The 23,150-nt window shown below is 39.2% G+C and overlaps 1 protein-coding gene across 1 annotated transcript; it reads right to left on the bottom strand.

Moving 5' to 3' along the window:
- Positions 1 to 866: 866 nt before the first annotated feature.
- On the bottom strand, positions 867 to 22,574 carry IRF4 (interferon regulatory factor 4). Its single transcript, XM_003760227.4, has 9 exons — positions 22,493 to 22,574; positions 20,000 to 20,325; positions 18,534 to 18,720; positions 16,932 to 17,020; positions 15,956 to 16,097; positions 12,872 to 12,979; positions 9,776 to 10,129; positions 4,220 to 4,332; positions 867 to 3,753 (listed from the first exon to the last, which is right to left on the bottom strand). The coding sequence occupies exons 2-9, from the start codon at positions 20,243 to 20,245 to the stop codon at positions 3,610 to 3,612; spliced, it is 1,383 nt and encodes a 460-aa protein (XP_003760275.2). The 5' UTR covers positions 20,246 to 20,325; positions 22,493 to 22,574; the 3' UTR covers positions 867 to 3,609.
- Positions 22,575 to 23,150: the final 576 nt, after the last annotated feature.

The following is a 23,150-nucleotide window of genomic DNA, read 5'->3' as shown; positions in this document are numbered from 1 at the left end:
AGATTTTCACTGATTGTTACTGGCCTTTTCTACTTCCCTATAGCCTCTTGTCATCCTATTTTTTAGTCCTCCATAATTTAACAAAGCGTCATTCCATGCTTCTGCCTAAGAACAAGAAAGATTTTTTTGCTAAAGCCAGTAGCTGCACCAGGGTCCCTTTCTGTTAAAAGTGTACTTCTAGTTTTCTGGAGAACTAATACACAATGTTAAAAAGCCATCATTATGGAAAAATGTTTGTGATGCTCCAACTGGGCATTTCACAGAGTGATATATGACAATACTAGTCCTAAGGGCTCTGGGTCTCAAAGCCAAACTATTTTGAAGGCAGATTCCAGCATACTAGCAAGTGTCTTCATGTGGTACCAGTCATGCAGATGTTCCATAGGTATGGCATATTGTTGCTTCCCATCACCTGGCTTCACTATTATCCCATTGAATTATTAATTATTCTCTTTCCATTCTGGTCTAGTTTTCCTTTCTCAAGACACTATTCTAAAGGCAGGGAGGTAATTCTAACTTCCTTCAACTGACTCATCTACAATAATTCAGAAAATATTGCCTCTTGTTCAGCAGCTGGTAAAGGTCACTGTCATATGAAATCCTAAGAAATTCTATAAGTAAACTTGGGAGCAATTAATTACCCCCCCCCCCTTCAGAGGGTCAATGGAGTCTCTCTCTCTCTCTCTCTCTCTCTCTCTCTCTCTCTCTCTCTCTCTCTCTCTCTCTCTCTCTCTCTCTTTCTCTCTCTCTCTCTCTCTCTCTCTCTCTCTCTCTCACACACACACACACACACACACACACACACACACAAAATCATCATCCTCATCTTTTAGTTTTTAAAAGGTGGTGTTCTCAAGGCTATGCAAGGGTCAATGTTGAAAAATTATCCATCCATATATTCTGAAAATAAAAAGTTTTAATTAAAAAAAAAAGTTGGTGTTCTACTGTTTTGGAGTAGAGGCAGCTATGAGTGCAGCAGATAGAAAGCTGATTCTGGAGTCAATAAAACCTAAATTCAAATCCAGTTTCAGACACTTACTAGTTGTGTGAACCTGGGCAAGTCAGTCACTTAAATTCTGCCTCCCTCAATTTCTTCAACTGTAAAATGAGGATAATAATAGCACCTATTCCTCAGGGTTGCTATGGGATCAAATGGGATATTGTTTGAGAGACGCTTAGTACAGTGCCTGAAGCCCAGTAGATGCTTAAATAATGCTCACTTCCTTCCTGTATTATTTTTGGTCAGGAATAGCATGGCCACTGACTGATTTCAGCTACCGTTCATGGTTACTGATCTTGGTTTACTAATGGAAAAGTGAATCAATGAGGTGTACTGTGCATTTCAGGATCTTAATCATTTAATCCTCTCTTAGCCCTCCAGGCCATATATCAGTCTCCATTCCTTCTAAAAGTCAAACTGAGAGAGAAAGAGGAAGTAGTTCACAGCCAATAAGTATCTCCCAGAAAATCTGACATCATTCTAAATGCAATATTCTGGTTGAGAATATAGATTTCTAAAATGTTTAAAAATCCTTGTATTGAAAGAACTTCATTTATTGAAATCAAGGATCTGACTTCAGAATTAAATTAAATGGGAATTATATACGTTTTAATACTGAAAAAGATGCTAGGAGCACCTTCAAAAGATTGACTTGTACCTGAGCATTCTATCCTAAAGAAAATACAGACCAGATCCTGGTAACAGAGACATTAACTCAAGAATGATTCTGAATTTTCCTTTGTCTTACAAATAAAGAAAATAAAAGCATACAGTGTATCAGTTCTCTCACCCACAAATAGGATAATATATCCCACAATATTTTGCATCTATAAGATGTATAAAGCACTACAGTTGGTTAAAATAAAGCCCTCCACATCCCTAAGAATGTGGCCAGACATACTCACTAGCTGGTGGAATATTTTCAAGTCAATGTTTGCATCTACCAAAAAAAAAAAAAAAATCAATGCAATCTGGACATAGGGAAGCATAGGATCAAAGAATCTGGAAGTGGAAGGCACCTTGAGGATGAATACCTTCATTTTAACCTTCATTTTACAGATAAGGGAATTAAGTCCTGGAGAAATTAGATGGCCTGTCCAAGGTCACTCACACAGTAAATAGGGTAGCTCAGACTACTCTTTCCAGTATTCCACACCACCCTAGACATGTTTTAAAGTGGGAAATACACATTCTACTTTTCCCAAATAAAACAATTTACAAGAACAATTTAAGAAACTAGTTGTCTTTGCAAATATATTTCCTAATCTACATGTTGGACAAAGCATAGCAAATCCAAAGCTCTGTTAAAGAATTATTGGTATAAGGAAGGATGTGACATCCAGGCATAAGCAAAAACAACTCGGAGTTTGCAATAAGTTCAATGCTGTCATCATTTTTCATAATACAAGTCACCACATTTACAATCCTGGCTCCTCCTCTTTAGTGTAACCACGGGTAACTGACTAATAGCCAAACAAACCAAGCAAAACAAGAGGGAAAATGTCACGAGTTTCAAAAATCTTTAGCAATTGAACTGCTTCTTAAAGAATACACTAAAACGTTTTTCAAAGCACAAAAGAGAGGAAAGGATGAATATCTATTTGTAAATTACACATATACCCACATACATTTCTGTCTATTGATCACACAACATTGAAAGTATATACACCTATTTCATCCATAATTATTATTCTCTTTCTAAACTGGAAGAAGGGGGGCTAGTTGGCCAAGGGGCGTGTCTCAATTTATGATATGAGTTATGATACTAAAGGCATAAGAAATTATGATACTAAAGGGAATGAAACTCTTGCAACTCAAGAAAAGAGCCTTTCCTGACCAAGTCTATGCACAAAAATAATTTCCTTCCCATCAAAAACTTTTCCACAAGAGCTATAATTTCAATGGAGTTAATTAATGCATTAATATGTAAATATAGTAACTTAATGAATAGATTTATCTTCCCTGAGATTTGGAACACATAAATAGCTTTTGCTATTTTGTCATTGTTCATTTCAGCCATGTTCAACTCTTTGTCTTGAGAAAGATATCGGAGTTTGCCACTTCCTATTCCAGCTCATTTTACAGATGAGGAAACTGAGGCAAACAGTTAAGTGACTTGCCCAGGGTCATACATTTAACAAATGTCTGAAGCCAGATTTAGATTCAGGTCCTCCTGACTTCAGACCCCAACCTCTATATACTGTACCATTTAACTGCTCTAGATCAATTATATCAGTCCTGGAAAGGCAGTATTTTCCATCTTCAGCAAGAAGTAGACACTATCAAATCAAAGATAACATATAAGTAAATGTAAACATGCTATTTGGTCGATTTTCACAGTTATTTCCAATGACAGCAGAATCCTTGTGATACAGAAAAATTCAATAGATGTTTCACTGCTAAGTCCATTTGAAACAAGTCCATTTTTCAGTCTAACATATCTTATCACTTGGAGACAATGTATAGTTTCACAGCTGAGATTTCTCCTGAATTGTTTCCCTAATACTATCTTGATCAAGAAAAGAAAGGGAGAAAAAAGTTTCACAGCTATTCTTCTTAAGCCATTTGTTGTGATGCAACTAAAAGAACCCAACTTGCTTTCAGCATTTTCATTCTTGGATGGAGGAATGTCGAATTGGTCGATGATAATCCTCTGGCCGGGTAATGTGTTCTTGTAAATCAAAGCTCCTCATAAAATGTCCACTATTTTGCTGAGCGAAGTAAAAGAGTTGTTTGGCTAGTAATGGCTCAACCTTAATGATAATAGAAAAAAAGGTCAGTGACAATATATGATCAAATGCACTTTGCTCTTAATCAGCTAACACTTTATCTATTGAATGCAAAACTTAGTCTTCAGCCAACCAAGACCAAAACATATAGACTTTAAGAAGCACCTAAATAATTGACTGTTTTTCCATTGTTCATCCAGATGTTTATTTCATATCAAACACTGGTCAAGATCTACTGATTGATCTTTTTTTTCTTGATATTTAAGGTGTACTAGGAGCAAGAAGAACTGAGTTCTAGTGAAGGCCTTGCGCTGTTTAGATTTGTGTTCTGAGAAAAGTAATTCTTCTCTCGGTGTCTCTTTCTCCTAACTGCCTCAATAAAGTCTAAGGTTCCTCCCAATTTTTTCGTAGAAGTCTGGTTTATGAATATATAAGTGATAGTCACTCCCTTTTCCTAAAGCCATCGAAATTCAGTTAAGTGAATACTTACTTGGGCTGTGATAAGCTTTCTTTGTCTCTGGGGCTCTGGAAATTCCTCTCCAAAGCACAAAACCACCTGGAATCTTGGTAAAGGGCGACCATGATGAGCAAATGCTTGTAACTCTGCAGGTAAGAAGGGGACATTTAGAAAACTTTGTTCCTGTACTGTAAGTTTCCAAAGCATACAACAAGTGCTTAATAGTGATACTGCACTAGAAAACAAGGCATGTATTTATAAGACATGTGGTAGTGAAACATGGCAATATTTATGTAACAGACCCTTCTGACAGACTGGTGAAACCTATAGACCCTTTTTCACAAACGGTTTTTTAAATGCATAAATCAAAATATGTAGGGTTACAAAGGAACACAGTTATACAGAAAAATTATTTTTAAAAAATCTAAGTTCACAGATTCCAGGGTAAATACCCCTGGCATAAAAGGAAAGCTACTAAAAGATAAAAAAGAGATGAATAATGATGAACCTGCTTAGATAAATGGGTGAAAGGAAGAAAGAAGAAACAAATGAAAGAAGGAAGAGAAGGAAATAAAATAAGAGGAAAAAGGAGAAAGTGAAAAGGAAGGGAGAAAGAGAAGAGAGAACAAAAGGGAAGGCAATGTTCAAAAAGATCATCATAGTTGGAGAGCAATTACTTAACTACAAAAGGTTTCAAAATGTTCTATTTCTAAGAAAAAAATTTTAAATTTTAAAGAAATGTTCCCTGAGTTTTTTTTTCTCCTCCACCCACCATATCCCTTCTGTGGTATTCCAATGCCATCCCTACTTTCAAATAAATCACCGAGCCTCACTCGATTGTCATTTTTGTTATTCAATCATGTCTGACTATTCATGACTCTATTTGGAGTTTTCTTGGCAAAGACACGGGAGTGGTTTGTCATTTACCTCCCCAGATCATTTTTACACAAGAGTAAACTGAGGCAAACAGGATTAAGTGACTTGCCCAGGATCATACATATACTAAGTGTCTGAGTTCAGATTTTAATTCAGATTTAAAATTGTTCTTCCTGATTCCAAGCCTGAAAACTATTCACTATACTACATCACTGCCCCTGATAATCGTTTTAGCCTAGGTTATTTTAGATCTTGTATTTAAAATGAGATTTTTTTTTAAAACAAGGAAAAACAAAGGTACACCCTGAGAATTATATAGATCAGTCATACTAATCTATATCCTGCCCCTGAACCCAGATGGCTCTGGAAGGGAAAGTGAGGCTGGTGACTTTTCACAGCTGTCCCTCACTTCAATCCAATTCATTTACAAGTCATTATATCACCTCTCTGATGTCATCATCCTCTTCAAGAACAAAATACAAACAACAACATGAGTTATAGATTTCATTTAGTTTGGGGAGCATTTTGGACATCTTTTAGTAAGTTCCATGCCTAAAAGATTTCGTGCTGAACTACCTTTTTCAGGTATCAATTGAAGCAAAAGGGTAATGAGGGATGGAACAACATGTATAATCAATGAGCCATTGATTATTGTGGCCAAGCACAAGAGCGCACCTGCAGACAGAGTATAGCTCAGATCCACAGCTCCTTCCCTGAGCACTTATAATTGAAACTGAAGCCTTGCTGAATAGAAAAATACTCAGCTTATTACATCAGCTCATCTTTCCCTAGTTGATTTTCAAGACAACATTCCTGTTTTGGACTGTTTCAGCTCATTAAGGAAAGGGTAACATCTCACATCTCCAAATCTATTTGACAGCAGTTTAAACTTCGCAATAGCCCTGTGGATGCCTCTTTTATCAGCTAGATGCATCCGGGTACTGCTTCCAAGGGGATGTCCCTTGGACAATTTGTGTATACTGGATGGGTCGATATAAAAAAAGTTTCCGTCAGCCTTTTCAATAGCAAAAGAGTTTCTAGCTAACTCACTTGACTATGTGAAAGAGGGGAGCATGGAGAGTGGGGTAGGCAGTTGTTTCCAAAATTCAAACTAAACAAAACTATTTCAATGAAACCTGGAAACAAGTCAAGGAAAGTAGAAAGCTGAGGCAACATGCTGGGTGCTCCACCTTCCTAAAGCCTGTAAAGGGGGGAAAAGAGTTTGTGGTCTATGCTATTTGTCTGTATATATAACCCAAATTCACTGAATAAATGCTCGTTTCTACACTTGATTTTGCCTGTGTGAATGCCATTTGAACACCCAAAGTGAAAAGTGGACTAAATTCTTCCAGTTCTCTAATAATAATAATTTAATAATGGCAAGGAGGAGGAGGAAGAGGAAAAGGATGAAAGGAGGAAGAAGAGGAAGATGAAGAGAAAAGGAGGAGGATGGGAGGAAGAGGAGGAGGAGAAAGAGAAGGAAAAAAGTGGAAGAGGGGGAAGAGGAAGAGGAGGAGGAAAAGGAGGAGGAGGAGGAGAGAAGGAGGAGGATAGGAGGAAGAGCAAGAGGAGGAGAAAGAGAAGGAAAGAGGAAGAAGAGGAGAAGGAGGAGAAGCAGGAGGAGGAGGAGCAGCAGCAGCAGCAGTAGCAGCAGTAGCAGTAGTAGCAGCAGCAGCAACAGCAGCTAAGTGGTACAGTAGATAGAGAGGCAGACCTGAAGTTAGACTCATTTTCCTGAATTCAAATCTGGCCTAAGACACTCCAAATAGGGTCACAAAGAGTCAGACAGGACTGAAATGGTTGAATAACAATAACCCCAAACAATCATAATAATAGTTAACAAAGCATTTTCTAAATAATGGAATGTGGATTCACTGGTTCAGGCATCAAGAGGACCTAGATTCAAGTTTTGCTTTTGATGCCTATTCCCTATATGATCTTGGACAAGACTCTTTAGACTCCCTAGACCTCAGTTCTTCAGCTGCAAAATGAAGGAGTTTGGAGGGAGGGCTAAATGGCCTCTGAGCTCTTTCCCTTCCAATATTAGATCTAGACTCCATCTGTGATCTTCCATCCTCACAACAGTCCCAAGAGGGAAGTATTATAAGCATAAACAAACCACAATCAGACTCAAAGATGAATTATGGTATTGACTTAAATAATAACTTCTGGGTGGATGAAAGGAGAAGACTGGATTGGACTATTTTTGTCCTGCAGGATTCCTTTTGCCCACTGCTTGATTATACCAGTCTTCCAGGTACAGAGAAGCTATGGTTTAAGAACATGCAGCTGAGGCTCAGAACAGGAAGGAAATGCATACTGAAACTTTAAGGGGAACTCAGGAAGGCAGAAGTGATTTTCTTGAATTTCTTAGGATTCTTGAGCTAAAAGCCCCTACTTGTGTGCCATCCCTCTTTCCCTCACTCAAAGCAGCTAGGGCCTCCATATCAGTGGCAAGGCCAGCTTTGGTTGTGCCCAGCCTTGGCAGGCCCAGCCCTGGCAGGGCCCAGGTCACAATGCACAGCTTTCTCCAATTCCTTCCCACCTCCTATCTCATTGGTAGGACCTCATCGATAGGACCTCATCAGATCTGCAGAAACTAAACTCTCAAGAGAATCCAGAAGCATTGTCCAGCTGAGTCTCTTAATTTTTAAAGATGAAGAACTGAGGCCCAGAGAGCAAAGTTCTCCTTCACAGAGGACAAGGTAGGGTCCATATTGGACCTTAGACTATCTGACCCGAGCTCTAGTGTTCTGTTTAGAGAGGCCATCCTGACACTCTGAATCCAATGCAGGCAGGGTCCACAAACTCAGTTTAACTGCCTCTTTTGCTTACTATTCTTTCCTTCCACTATCATAGGGCACCCCACTCAACTGAACCCAATGGAATTGCTGAAGTCTATACCAAGACAGATTTTTGTAGTATAGCTTAAGATGTCCTTAAGAGCCTAAAGAGTTTACTTTATAGGATCACAGATTTAGGGCTGAAGGAAACCTTTGAAGCCCTTGAATCCAACCTCCTTATCTTACAGAGTAAGAAGCTGAGTCACAATGAAGGGAAATTACTTATTTAGGGTCACACAGCTAGGTAGAAAAAGTCTGAGGCAGAATTCAAATGCTAGGCTTCCTGACTGTACTCCACCCACGAAGTCACCCATTAAGTACTCTTGCCATTTTAGAGAAATTGTTCTTCTTTAAGTCACTCCCTAATAAGTTGAATGGGTGAGATAGCAACTATAGGTCCAAATATAGGCCATGCTTCCCCCAACCCCAATTCAGTTTGCTTAAAACATGAGTACAAAGTGTCATATTTCTTTGTTATAGACTTTGATGTCTTAATTATTGAATAAGTTAAACAGAAAAAATTTTTAAATGAGTACAAAAAATAATCAGTGCTGTTTTTGACACATGTAAATAAAATTATATAAGAATATTTTACAAATGTCTCCAGGAGCTGTAATAAGGTTATTTTGTGTGTTATCAGAGACATCATGGGATGATAGAGAGCTGGTTTTGATACCAGGAAGATCTGAATTTTAATTATGCTTCTGACAAATATTGGGCTAACTCTGAGCAAAGCTCTTAACTTTTGATAAGGTGTCAACCAACACCGAGAAGGAATTGTGCTCACCCAAGAGTTCCCTACATTTACAAAATTGAAGATTCAATTGTTATCTGGACCAATGGACTTTTTCATTCCAAATAAATCTCCCTGTTAACGATATAAACTCAAATGACCTGTACTAAAACAGTAATTTTTCAGCAAAGAGACATTCACCATTTAAGAGACTCTTCGAGGGAGTAGACTATATCAACTTGGCATTGTTGGCATCTGTCTAACTTTTAAATATCAGTAATAAGAACCTCAATAGTCAAATGATACAGCAAAGATGGAGGACTTCTGGGCTAGGGCTGCCAGAAATCAGTGATGAATTCATGAGATTAAAGACTGAGTGAAGGGTAGGAAATAGGCAGTAGCAGCTACTATCCCCTCCCTTTCCTCTCCAAAAGGGGCAATCTGGACCACAAAAGTAATCTTTTAGATTAGGGTTCAAAAGAAGGGACAAGTTATTATTGTGAAAGTTAGCTTAGGATAAATCTAATGTAGATACATAACAAAGGGTATCTTGCAAAAGCAGCCTATTATAATCAACACATGCCATCTAAATGCACACATCAGAAAAATAACTCAAAGCAACAATCCTTAATAATTTCCCTCTTTAGTCAGATTCAATAGACCCATTTCAAGTTTCCATATGCCAAAAGGCAGTTGCATAAAGATGATACATCTGAGCTTGCATTATTAATAACATACTTCTAACTCTAACCTTTACAATTTTTCTAGGAAATTTAAAGGTCTGAGACAATATTACATATGCTGTCAGAGAACATATTGCTAAAACACTTAAATTTCTATTCATGGGATACTATTTGTTGAAAACCAGAATGTAAAAGGCCATTCTATAAAGCATTTCATCTGGATTTGTATTTCCCCCACCCATACTAAATCAGAATATAAGACAATGTTTTATGGGACAACAGGTATGGCAGATGAGCCATAAAACTTGGATGACCCTTGTCAAAGCACAAAATTGACAAAGAAAAGGTCTCTGGATTCATATGTGAATGAGCTAGTCATTCTTGACTGTTTTCTTATTACCATGTCCCTCCCAGCTATACAACTAGAAGAAATCCAGAAAAGTATGTTCATTACCTGATAAAAATTGTTGTGTGTCAAAAAGTTTGCAGGTCTGATCTCTTTCCAGCTTATTAGGACGATCACTGCATAATGCCAAAGGTCCATCCCAGTAGATCCTGCTTTGGCAAAGTCTCTTAGCATACAGCCCATCAGGTGCCATCCAGAGAATGACTCCCCTTTCCAAATGGCTCAGCAATTTTTCTATGTTTTTCCTCTGGACATTATCGTCTGGATAGGGGAACAAAACCTGCTCCAAGGTACTGGCATCATAGCTCTGGCCATGAGATATCCTACACCCTTCAGGGCTCGAGGTAGTTATCTCCTTCACCAGTATTTCTCGATAATATAAACAGATGTGCAGCCGGCAATCTGAAAACAGAGATTTGTTCCACAATTAACATCAACAGAAGGGTACTCTACAACTCTTCTATCAGACATCACACTGAAAGTTTTTAACTTGAATAAATGATATTTAATTTGTTTTCATATTTCTGGTGGTGGGACTGATGCTTCTAAAATACGGAATCATCTTGTACATTTAATAACTGAGAATTTGTTTTCAAACAAGAGAGTAAATCATGAGCTTGAGAAAAGATGAGCTCTAGAGACAGCCTCAACCAGTGAAAAGAATGGTAATCCCCAGTCTCTTCTGCTATGTTCACTGATATTTTATGATTTGCTTGAGTTTGGGGTGATACAGCATCTGAGAACAGGCTTCATGGAAAGACTGGAGCAGATATAAATTGAGGAATTAAAAGTGCCATGTCTTATTCCAGACAAGCTGGTAGGCAGGCATTCTTATGGTTCAAACGTAAAATATAATGAAAGGAAAGAAAAAGGGAATGAATGAAATAGGAGGGGGAAAAAGAGAGATTAAAGAAGGGAAGGAAAGAGAAAGGAATGGAAAGGAGAAGAGAAGTGAAAGAGGAAGGAAAAGGGAAGGAAAAAGGAAAGAAAAAAGAAAAGGGAAAGTGAAAGGGGAAGAGGAAAAAGAAGGGAAAGGGAAAGAGAAAGAAGGAAAGGGAAGGGAAAGAGAGAAATGAGAAGAGAAAGGAAAGAAAGGGAAGGGGAAAGGCAAAGAAAGGGAAGATTTTTTAAATGATACTTTATCAAGATGAAAGGAAATATTGTATAATCACGTGTTTTGCAAACTAACTGGTAATAAGAAAAATATTTCTTGAAGACAACATTTAGGCAAAATTAATTAAAAATCTTATCTGTCTGCTGATGTTTGAAAACAGTCCTCAAGACTGTGTGTTCTAATCTTTTAGATGTGAGATCTGTAAATTTATTCATTTCACCTATTTAGGAAAAATCCTAAATAGCATTTACAAAACAAGGGGAAGAAGTTTCCCTAGTAATTAGAGAGTTCAAGGAAAGACTCTGGACAGATTTCAGATCCCCCAATACTGTATATTCAGTGACTTGCACATTTAAGTGAGGAAGGTGAAGAATTTTTCACTGAATTTGATCAAAAGACACAAATCAATCTTGACCAGAAAGGCTCCAAAAGATGAAGCCCATAAAATTTCCCTTTTTACCTCCTTCACTCAAGAGGATTGGCTCAGCTAGCCACTCACTGTGTTTGTGCAGACAGATTCAAACACCAAGAACTCGGGCAAAGTGTATTTTTCTGACAAAGAGGAGGTGTTGCCTGCCTTTTGGAGGTGACTCTTGGGGCAGGTTTCATTTCATTTAGTGACGTCAGTTATCACAAGGTCACATTGACATAAATAGCTGTTTATTTCCTACTTCTCTAGCACCCACGCAGACTGGGGTACCCATGAAAAGAATATGAAAGTTCTAAAAACACAGATGCTCTCATACACAATTTTTACTGCCCCAACACACCTCCTCCCCAAAAGTATTCTCAGTCATTGCAACTTCTCAGAAAACCAAAAGTCTTTTCAATTTTAGCTCCGACACTGCAATCAATGAAAATCAAATATTCAAAAGCCACTATTAAAAATAACCTCTCCCCACTCCATGTAGCACAGTCCTCTAACATCATTTTTAAAATGAGGGTAGTTTCAAGGTGAGTAATACCAAAAGTTAATATTGATCTATAAAGGTCAAATCTTTTCACCATGCAATCCAAGAGAGTTATCTAACTTCTTTGATTGGCCTACAATTATACTGCATCAAATATTCCTTAAAATAAGGGAAACTAGGGCCCAGAAATCCAATTGTTATTTATTATACAAAGATAATTGTTGCAATGAAAATTGTAACCTATAATTGCTACACTTATTGTCAGCCTTTGCTCAGAAATTTCTAAGACTGACCCTGCTACAGTAGATACTCAATGTATATTTATTGAATAAACTTATACATAATCAAAAGTGAAATTTGTGGACATCATTCTTATTACTAATAAGAATAGCTAACATTTATATAGTATTTTAAGGTCTACAAAATCATTTATAACTACTATATCCTTTTATTTATTGACAGTCATAAATTAAGAAGAACGCAATTTAAACAATGGATCCTGAAAGGAGATAGAAAGATGATTCTAAGAAATTAATTTAATAAAATTTTGCTGTTTTTCATTGGTTGCTTCTAGTAGTCCAAGTTTAGTTTTTAGTTTATAACATGTGCACATATTACATATGTGTGCATATGCACAGGAAAAGAGGAAAGAGACCAGTACCAGTTGCCTATACTGTACTTTCCCTGATGTAACAAGTCACTGTTTCCTAAAAGCACCATATTAGTGATGAATTTCTATATTTCCTGGTTTCCTTTAAGTACCAACTAAAATCCTATCTTTTTATCCTTCTCCAACCTCTCTTAATCCTAGTGCCTTGCCTCTCAATTATTCCCTATTTATCCTGCATATAGCTTGCTTTGTTTGTCTGTTTGCATGTTGCCCCCCTTGCTAGATTATAAGATTGAGGTCAGGGACTGGTTTTTGCCTCTTTTTGTATCCCCAAGACTTAGCATGGCATCCAGCACATAGTAGGGTCTTAATAAATATTGATTGATTGGTTAGTCCTCTTTTTCAGAGAGGTGTTAACTAAACAGTCCACAAATGTGAGCCACAAGTGACAGCTGCTGTGACTACATTCTTTCTGTGGCTTACATCATTAGACAGAACATTACACTTACCTGAGAGGGCCAGGGCTTCAGCAGATCTTATGCTTGGCTCTATGGGTATTCCAGGAGTCTGTGACTCAGGTGGCGCACAAGCATAAAAGGTGCCCGTCACCTGGCAACCTGTATTTACAAATAAAAACCAAATAATTTCTTAATTAATAAAGTCATCAAGAGGCAGCATGTTTGCGAAGCAACGTTGCTATTCCTATTCTTGAGAAATAAACTGGAGGCCTTTTACACAGAGCCAATCTTTGTGGACCTGACAGTGCAAGAACCCAAGAAGCTTGGAGCTAACTGTATTCCATATCAGCTCTGTGAGACAAGTATCTGAAGTAACTAGTTGAAATCTTGGCCTGTAGGAAACCAGGGACAGGGAGAAGAAGCTAGGGAGCCCAGAGTCCTGCCATTTAGATCTTGGAACCAAAGGATTTTGTGTACTTTCTTTGAACTTTCTGACACGAGCAAAACTGAGTGGGAACTTTTCAAGTATATAATTTACTTCTTTAAAAATGTGCTTTGATGAATTTGGAGGAATTGGAAAAAGAGAGAAGCAACCTTGGTCTCTTTTAATAATGAAAGACTCTACAATGAACATTCCTTTACATTTGCTTTATCTTACTGTTCTTTCAGAGATTTGTCTGTCATTCCCTCTCTTAAAGTCTTAGTGTAGTTTTAAATTAAGGTATTAAACTTCTCTGTGACTTTTGGGACATCCTGTATTTATAACCACAGTCATATAGTTAATATTTATGGCCATCAACCTGGTCCAAATGGTCCAAATCCATTGTAAACAGAACTAGGGCTTGGAAATGTTCTCACTTCAAAATTGGGAAGAATATGGCAGGGAAATATTCCAAGGAAATCATCTCTGAATAATTCAAATAAATGAAAGCAGAATACTGTAGGTATAAGATACAAAACATATATCAAATGATAATATATTATATTAACAGCATAAAGCTGAATGCTTTGGGGGACAAAGTATTATTAAATTCTTTGTCTTTGCATCCCTGGTGTCTGTTAGTATAGTACCAAGCATATGGTAGGTGCTCAGATTTACCTGTCCACTTATTAGTTGACTGAACATAGACATAATTTAATATATGTTGGTTAAAAAGGAGTAAATGGTCCCAGAATATGCAAAAGAAGCAAATTATTAAGTGTTCTCTCAGTATTTCTATCCAAAGATCAGGTTTTTAGAAGACCTAGTATTCTGTAGTATATTGTGCTAAATAGTCTCTGTAATATTATATTAACAATTTCCTATGTACTATTTAAATAGTCTTTCCTTGTTCTGCTTTTGCTATGTTAAATCAAATGTCTCTTATGAAATTTCATTTTAACTTTGGGGGTAGAGGGGAGAATCTCCTTAAGGGTTAGGGCCTGGACTAATCTAAATGTAATAAAATCCTTCTAGAACTTAATAGTATTATATATCTTTTATTTTTACATTATACAAATTATTTTTAGGATCTTATAAATTTCAACATAGAATTTGTTAAACTTATTTGTTTTTAATGTATTTTAATTCAAAATTATAAATCTAGTTCTATAAGTCTATAGGTTTCTATATAGGTAGGCTATATCTACATAGGTAACTATTTCAATATAATTGGGATTGTTTTTACAATCATATATATTTTCTATGCATTTAAAGCATTATTTTGAAAAGGGGTCCCTATGCTTCTTCAAGAGTCCAGTACCAAAAAAAGTTAAGTGCTTCATTATAGATGCATCTTATAAGTGTTTCAATAAAGTGGACACTTTAAGGCAAACTTCTGAGATGACTGTGGATTTGGAGGAAACTTTTAGATTGGCGAGGTCATAAATACACATGAGTATCAAGGATAAAATATTTCATATCTATACAGTGAAATGCAGTGGAAATAATACAAAGTTTGAGTTAGAAGGCTGGAAGGCAAATCCTAGTTCAGCTACTCAAGACTACCTGAGTCACCTCAGTAAAGTTATTTTTACCTGTCCTGACTTCAGTCTTCCCATGACTAAAATAAGGGGTTTGGACTACATGAACTTGAAGTTTCCTTTGAACTTTAAAATACTATAGTACTTTCCATTACTTTTTCAGAGAGGTCACAAAAGAGATAGTAATATCAATAGTAGGTTGAATCAAAGGTAGGTTATAGGTGACAGTTGCCATTTCTTTTTTGATCCACACCTGTAATTTCATCAATATGGGGAACTTGTATATGAAAACTCCCTCCCTTCATACATATCAGCAACTCATCTATAAGTAAGACTTTAATCCAGATATTCTTGGTTTTCCAAGGTCAGCTCTATCCACTTTTCAATAGCTGCTATAATTCATATTTTTGAAATGAGGAAGATTGTTGCTGTTGTTCAGTCATGTCCAACTCCAGCTCAAAGCTGGAGAATGCTTTTTGGGACCAAGTATTGTTAAATTTTCTGTCTTTGCATTCCTGGTGTGCAAAGGGAAGGAAAGGAATGATAAGGAAACTGAGGTTAAACACTATTGTGAATTACTCAGGGTCAGGGTCACCTAGTAAACTGTCTGAGGCTGGATTTGAATTCAGAAAGATGGGTCTTTCTGATTCTAAGCATGGAATTCCATCCTCTAAGAGCAAAACTTCCTCACTATCTCATGAGTCCTTTCGATGGGAAAGGATGATAAAGTTCTTAGCTCACATCATAGAGCTGGGAATAAAAACTTAGAACTCTAGAAGTCTACTACACCAGACATATAATGACTTCTCTTTAGGATGAGATAGCATTGATTCTATCATAATCTTAATATACTAACTTAGCAGCAGCACCAGAAGATCAACACTCTTTTGTTTTTGCCCTCAGTAAAGAAAAGGGAATAGATGAAGAATAGTCCAGTTAATAAATACAAGGTAAAGTGAAATTCATTAGTCCAACAAACTATCTTGCCTTTGCATTTGCTCATGGCAGTCTTTCTTTACAGTGTTCTCAGAAAGGGGAAGCTCTTTGTCACTGATAGACAACACTAGGTTAGTACCGATTGTTTTTAACTGTGGTCTTATTATCAGTGAGTTCAGTATTAGTGAGCCAAAAGCACAGACTGTGGATAAAGGAAACCATGACTGGAATTCTTACCATTCTCACAAGCAGGGCCCTGCCAATGGTGACTTCGAGGCCCAAAAGGGACAGTAGCACATTGATAGGGTATTTCTGGGTGAGGCTGCTCTGGAACAAAATCTCTCCAATTTCTATCATGGGGTATCATATAGTTTGGAACCTGTTCAGATCAAAAAAGAAGAAATACAATAAGGGCTTTAGGAAACTCATCCCAGATCATCCTATTGTTAGGGAACATTTTTCCCTTTGCATATTCCTGGACTTCCTAGGGAATCACTTATTTGGCAAGTGATCAAGAATGATTCATCAAAAGAAAAAAAAGTTTAAAATGAGTTGTTCATCTCACTGACAAGTTAAAGAATATTTTAAAAATACAATCAAGACACTGTTTCAAAATATTGATTTATGCAAAGCTTCATCATATGGTTAAACTCTGGCACCAAAAATACCACAGGGAAAACTATCTCCCTTTACCCATCAGATTCAATCAAATAAAACTGTAATTCACTTTGGAAAAAGCCAGCTAGGATCAGCTGCCCTGTGGTTTCACATGATAAAGTATTTCTTCCCAAGTTATAAATTTCAACAAAAGGCCTATTTCCCAGAAGATTTTAGAATCAATTGGGGAGGCAGGGGGAGATAATCTACTCCATCTTTCCTTGTCTGTCTCTCGCCTCTCTGTCTGTTTATCTATCTCTCTGTGTCTCTCTCTTTTTTTCTATCTCTCTGTCTCTATTTCTCCTCTCTCTTTCAGATTCTTTCTGTCTATATCTCAATCTCTTTATGTCTCTTTCTCTTTCCCACTCCCATCAAACATGACATTTTTATAAAATCCACCATTGGTTAGACCAATGATGTACCAAAAACCATTTGGAAATTTAATTTTTAAAAAATTTTTCCCTTGTTCTTGACATATAAATAATGAGCTTTATTTTTCAAGTGAATTTACTAGTTTTTTGTTATTAGTTTACTCTCATAAAATTAATCAACTTACCTGAGTTTGCAGTGATGGGTAGGGAGTGGGCATTGCAAAAGAGTGGTTCATAATTATCTGGGGATCCTCCAAACCCAGTTGTTTAGCTCCTATTTGTAGGTAGATGAAAGGGAAATAGTAGAACATTAAAATAATAGTAATAAAACCTAAGGTTAAAATATAAATTTGGATACAGAATGGCAGTATTTCAGAGTGAAGAGAACCTTAGAAAATATTCAGTGCAGAAAGCATAGCAAACAAAATATTTTCTCAATATTTATAGGTTTTACTTTCAATGAGAAAATGATTTCTATAAGGATTAATGGACAGGATACTCACAAGAGCAAATAAACTTAAATTTAGCCTTTTGGGTGGTAGTTAGTCATTAAAGACTCTCGGAAATAGCCAAAGTCTCTAGTGTCCATTGGTTATCTATATATGGCCTATGACATTACTAGAGTAATTCACTCATTAATCACAAATTAATCAAAGAAAAAATGCCAGAGGATCTGTATACCTCTTTATGAATGATGACAAGCAGGCAATCAATAAGCTTTTGAAAAGTGTTTTACCATGTGCCAAACTCTGTGCTAAACACCGGCGAGACAAAGAAAGGTAAAAGATGTTGCTTACTCTTAAGGAATTCATAGTCTAATGGTGGAGACAACCTGCAAACAGCTATGTACAAACAAAGTGTGTACAGGACAAACAGGAAAAACAAAGAAAAAGCACTCTCATTAAGGGGAATGAAGAAAGGGGGAGATTTTTAGCTAGGATTTGAGGAAAGCCAGTAGGCAGACATAAAGAAGGTGGTAATTCTAGGCGGGGAGGACAGCTAGGGAAAATACTTGAAATTTGGTGATGGAATATTTCATTTAAGGATCAGTAAGGAAGTCCAATGTTACTGGATCACAGACTACATGGGGCAGAATAAGGAGTGAGAAGACTGGACAAGTAAAAGGGGTGTAGATTAAGAAGTGTTTTGAATAATAAACAGAAAATTTTATATTTGTTCCTTGAGGTGAGATCCTTGAGGGAGCCATTGGAGTTTATTAAGGAGGTGAAATAATCAGCCCTGAACTTGAATTTGACAGTTTAGTGAAGAATGGATTGAAGTGGGCAGAGATGAGTCAGGGATAGGCAATAAGCAAAGCATGAGATGATGAGGTCCTGCACCTGGGCAATGCCAGAAGAGAAAAGGAGGCAGAGGAAAGACATGAAGAAGGTGAAATCGGCAGAATCTGGAAAAAGTTAGATATTGGGGGAGTGAGGTAACTGAGGGAGAGAGAAGAATCAAGAATGAGATGAACCTGGCTCAGAGGATGGAAATACCCGGCATCATAAGAGGGAAATTTGGAAGAGGAGAAGCTTGGGATAGTGATTAGGGGAAAGTTGTGATAGAATCTTTGCCTGGAATAAGAATCTGAGAAGTACACACATAAAAACTATAGAAAACTCAAAGAATGAGGCTGAACCTTTATGAGTTTTCAACCTGATTGACAATTTGTATGAAGACAAAAAATATGACAAAATAGAATTAAAAACATTGTTTTTCTACTATTAATATAATGCAAGAAAATGAGATTTGGTTTTTTAAATAGCAACAGCAAGGAAATTCCTTACCTTTTTTGGCCCCTTCAGGAACAATTCTGTAAACTTTATATGGATCTGAAATGTCCAACTGGCTTCTGTCAACCAACTCTTCAAAATCATTACTCTTGTTGAGGGCACAGCGCAACCTGGTCTTCCAGGTTGGAGGGTCTGGTTTGTCAATACCTTCCCTGAATTTCCCTTTAAAGAGTGCCCAAGCCTGAGAGGAAAAGTTAAGAAGGGAAATGTAAAATTAAAATGCTATTTTAAAAAGATGCCCAGAGGAATTAGTTAACAATAAAATCACAATTGTGTCATACTTCTGCACACTAATTCCTTTGAAAAACAACATTGTTGAACTCAAGAGAAATAGTCTGAGTAAGAGGAATAACTGGTTGACTGATGGCCTGGACAATTACCATGTCAAAATGACTCAAAAATGGAGGAAGGAAGCTCAAAGGGTTTGGGGATTTTGCCAAAGCTGTGGTTATCTAGTCAAATAATCAGCTTCATCATCTTAGAATCAGAGATTTCTATCTGGATGAGGTCTCAAAGATCACACTCTCCAGATAAGGAAAGTGAGGCTTCATTTCCCATAGAAGGGAACCGAAGTTTGCCCAGTGTCACACAGATAGTAAGGGTGAGTTTCTCAGGTGGGAACCTGAATTATATGACTGAAAATCCAACTCTTTCATCTCCAGAGATATATATACTGTGGGTAGGTGTGGGTGAGAAGATGAATCAGGAAGAGAATAGTCCTGTATAAGGAACATATTCTGAAGGACTGTCAAAACTTTCAGAAAACTGAAATCTAAGAAAAACCTCTCTCCTTTGCTTTTGTAACATTGCAGGTGGCAAGAGTACTTTCTCGTAAGATCAGTGTAAAACCTGCTGTAGAACAGAACAACTTTTGTCTGCAAACTAAGAGACATACACAGAGATATAGGGACAGAAGGAGCTAGAGCTATAAAGAGACATACACAGAGAGAGGGACAGAGACAGAGAAACAAAAAGAGTCATGTCCTACTCTCTTGCTCTTTCTAGCACAATGCTGCTCCGCTTAGGAAAGGAGAGCTCCCTGTCTGGACCAGTAGCACTTCTTTCTAGATATTGCTCACCTAGCACTCTCGGGGCTTGTGACTTGGCCCCTCATTTGTGCAAACACCTCAGAAAGCACCAGCTTTTCGTTTTCTCATGTGGCCTCCACCGGGACTGTACCTAAGGGTTCCTATCCCACAGACATCTACCCATTTCCCGGGTCCTCCCCTAACATCTCCACAAACTCAACCACTACCCCTACCTCCTCTGCCTGCTACTGCTAACAGTAACTGGGGGAGGGCTATTTGCAAGACCTGCGATGGGTGTGAGAGCCAGCCTCCTCACTCCTCCCTCTCCCCATCATCCCTCACCTGAGGGCAGGGAATTTGCCCAGTTCAGGAGCTAAAGGGGCCTCCTCCCTCCCTTTCTGCTCTTCTCCTAGCTTTCCAAGTGTTAATGACCTTGAAGAGGGCAGCATCCTCCTCTCGGTTGTAGTCCTGCTTGCCGGCGTGTTTCCAGGGGATACGGAAGATGCTCTTCTCCTCATTCTCCCACACGAGGCCTGGGTACTTGCCGCTGTCAATCTGGTCAATGAGCCACTGGCGGAGTTTGCCGTTACCACAACTCACAGAACTCATCCCGCACTCGCTGCTGCTGCTACTGCCGCCGCCGCCGCCGCTGCCGCCGCCGCCTCCCTCCAAGTTCATGCCCCGAGCGCCGGGTCTCTAATGCAGCTGCGAGGCCGCCGCTGTTGCTTCTGCACCTCTCGCAAATAACCTGGCCCCAACTAAAGAGAAAGGGAGGAGGAAAAAGGAGCCCGACCCCTTCAGTAGATGCGGACACTGGGAACTCAAAGGCACCAATGAACCCGCTCTAGCCTCATTCCCCGTCTCTCCCGTTAACCCCACAATCAAGAGAAAAAAAGAAGCTTCTTGTTTACTAAGGATTCCAACTCTCCCAATTGAGACTATATACTGCACTCTTTGGCGGACTCTCGAAGCCCTTCTGAGTGCGCGCTCCTAGGGAGCGGAGATCAGCCTCAATTCCAGCTCTGCTTGCTAGCTATCTCTCCCTTCCTCACCAATTCCCTCATCAGAAGCCAGTGTTTACTCATCTGGAAGGCATCATCTTACCAATTATAGCTTACCTGAGTACACTCCCAACTCACCCAATACCCTCTTTTTCCACTTTTATTTACGCTTTGCACCGTTCCTTAAACCCGCTATGCCTTCCCACTTGAACTTGGGGACTTTTTATTTGCCACATCAGTTAATTATTGGGAATCCTAGTCTAGCTATGGGAGGCTAAGGGAAATTCTCCCGATTCTAGCCTCATATTGTTTCCAAGCAAAAAAGTTAACCCGACGTTTAGGGACACCTACCTCAATTCTCATGCTCTCTACCCCATAGTTAACTCTCCGTGCTTCCCTAGCTAAAAGTGCCTACGGCAGTATAGGAAAAAGATCAGGGCCCTAAGATTAAAAATGAGAGTCAGGAAAGCTTATATGATTGAGAAGAAGAGAAAGAAGATGAAGAGTTGGTAGGATACGAGAGCAGTGTCTAAGTCAAGTCCTGAGGTAACGTTACAGGGACCCGCAAAGTTTCCAGACTCCACCTTGTTCACTATCGCCCGGAGAAAAGAAAGGAGGGGATGGAGACCTGAAGTCAATTTCAAGGTGGTATTTAAACCCAACCCCGTCTCTAGTGGAGGAGCTAAAAGTGATCCAAGACGGGCTCCAGAACAAGCAACAGAAAGTCGCACTGTGGGAGACATAGTCACCACCCACGAATTGCGCCAGCAAAGGCAGTTCAGAGTCCTCACAACTCAATTCAAATTCTGTCCTCTTTTTAAAGGGTTCCGGAATTAAACTATCGTCTTCTTGCCAGTAGCCGCTACTATTTGTTTCCCCACATTCCCGCCCCCTAACCTCCGCCTCCTCCCCTCGTTAGCAGCCACCACGAGAAACTTTAGCAAGGTGCCCAGAGGAGCGCAAGGGGACTTAAACAGGGTCTTCCCAAAGACTTAGGTTAAAACTTAATATTGCATCAAGCCTTTGGACACTGTTTCCCCGCGGGAAAATACAATCTATACAATCTCTGGCAACCTACAGATTTCAACCATCCTCGTGATGCCCGTCACATTAACATCCCGAAATAATATTTGTAAAACGCTTAGTATACTGCCGGCCACCCAGGAGACGCTTAATAAATGCCCGTTCCCTTCCCATCCCTGGTCGCTTGCTGCTAAGAAAAACTGAAGTGATTCTCTTCTCTCTGTCTCCGCTCTCTTCCTCCCTCCCTCTCACTTTCTGTCTATCTTTCTGTTTCTGTCTCTGTCTCTCTGTTTCTGTCTCTGTCTCTCTGTTTCTGTCTCTGTCTCTCTGTTTCTGTCTCTGTTTTTCTGTTTCTGTCTCTGTCTCTGTTTCTCTCTGTCTCTCTGTCGCTCTCTCTCTCTCTCTCTCTCTCTCTCTGTGTGTGTCTCTGTGTGTCTCTCTGTCTCTGTGTGTGTGTGTGTCTCTCCCCCCCCCTTGTTTTTCCCCTTTCTCCTCTCCTTTCATCTTTTCTTCTTTTCTCTTCTCTCCTCTCATCCTTTCTCCTCTTCTCTTATCTCCTCTCTTCTATTCTCTTCTCCTCTCCTCCATACACGTGGATTTCTGTCCCAAATTCTCATTCAGCATCCAAGGATCCTACAAAGTTCTCTTCCAGAAACACTTTGGAGTGACAGCAACAACAGTTCAGAGGTAACCATCCATCATTACCTACATGTGACCTATCCAATCCTGAAAAAGCACTTGTGAATTTCGGGGTAGTGTAGCTCATTTTTTTCTCAGCTAAGACTGCCAGGGATCCCCCCTCTTTCTCTTTCTCACATGTTTCCTTACAATCCTCCCCCCTCCCCTTTGCTAGTACTTCCCTTCCACCTTGCTAGAGGCTCCCGGGACCAGCAGCTCTTACCTCTGTCCTCAGCCTCAGATGAGAGGGCTGATGTTGGGTCCCAAAGCTAAAAGTGGTGAAACTACAACCCTGCGGGGGGAAGAGGAACTTTATATGAAGCGTAAAAGCCCAGCTCGGGGCGGGGACGGCCAGGAGGGGCGGGAAGGGGGTAAGGACGCCTGGGGTAGAGAGGAATGGGCTGAGGGCGGAGACTGGGAAGGAGGCGGGAAGGAGGCGCGGTTTCCCGGGGCGGGCCCGAAGCTCAGTTACTTGAATTTCTATTTTAATAACGCGGAATGGGGAGTGGGGGGGTGGGAGGGGGGAGGAGGCATGTGCGATCTGCAAAGCACTGAAGTGACTGAATTGGCCTCTTTTTGTGCGGAAGCATGAGCTGGGGTTGTGAAAGGTGCCGAGGAGGAGGAAGAGAAGAAGAGGGAAAGAAGGGAGAGAAGGGGAAGAGAAGGGGGAGGAGGAGAAAGAAAGGAAAGAGGAGAGTGGGAGGAGGACAGAAAAATGAGACCCCCCCCCCAAACCGTACAGCGCTTGCTGGGGAAGGAGTGAGTCCTGCGCCCCAGACACTCCAACTGCCCCAGCCATACTAGTCTCCTTAGCAGCCGAGCAAAGTCTTTGGAACTCAAGGGACCTGTCTGTAAGCAGCCTGGGAAAATCTACGTCTGGC

Source organism: Sarcophilus harrisii, chromosome 1, assembly GCF_902635505.1.
Source record: "Sarcophilus harrisii chromosome 1, mSarHar1.11, whole genome shotgun sequence".
Taxonomy (NCBI): domain Eukaryota; kingdom Metazoa; phylum Chordata; class Mammalia; order Dasyuromorphia; family Dasyuridae; genus Sarcophilus; species Sarcophilus harrisii.
Note: the sequence above shows the minus strand (reverse complement) of the source record. Positions and strands in the feature narration are given on the sequence as shown.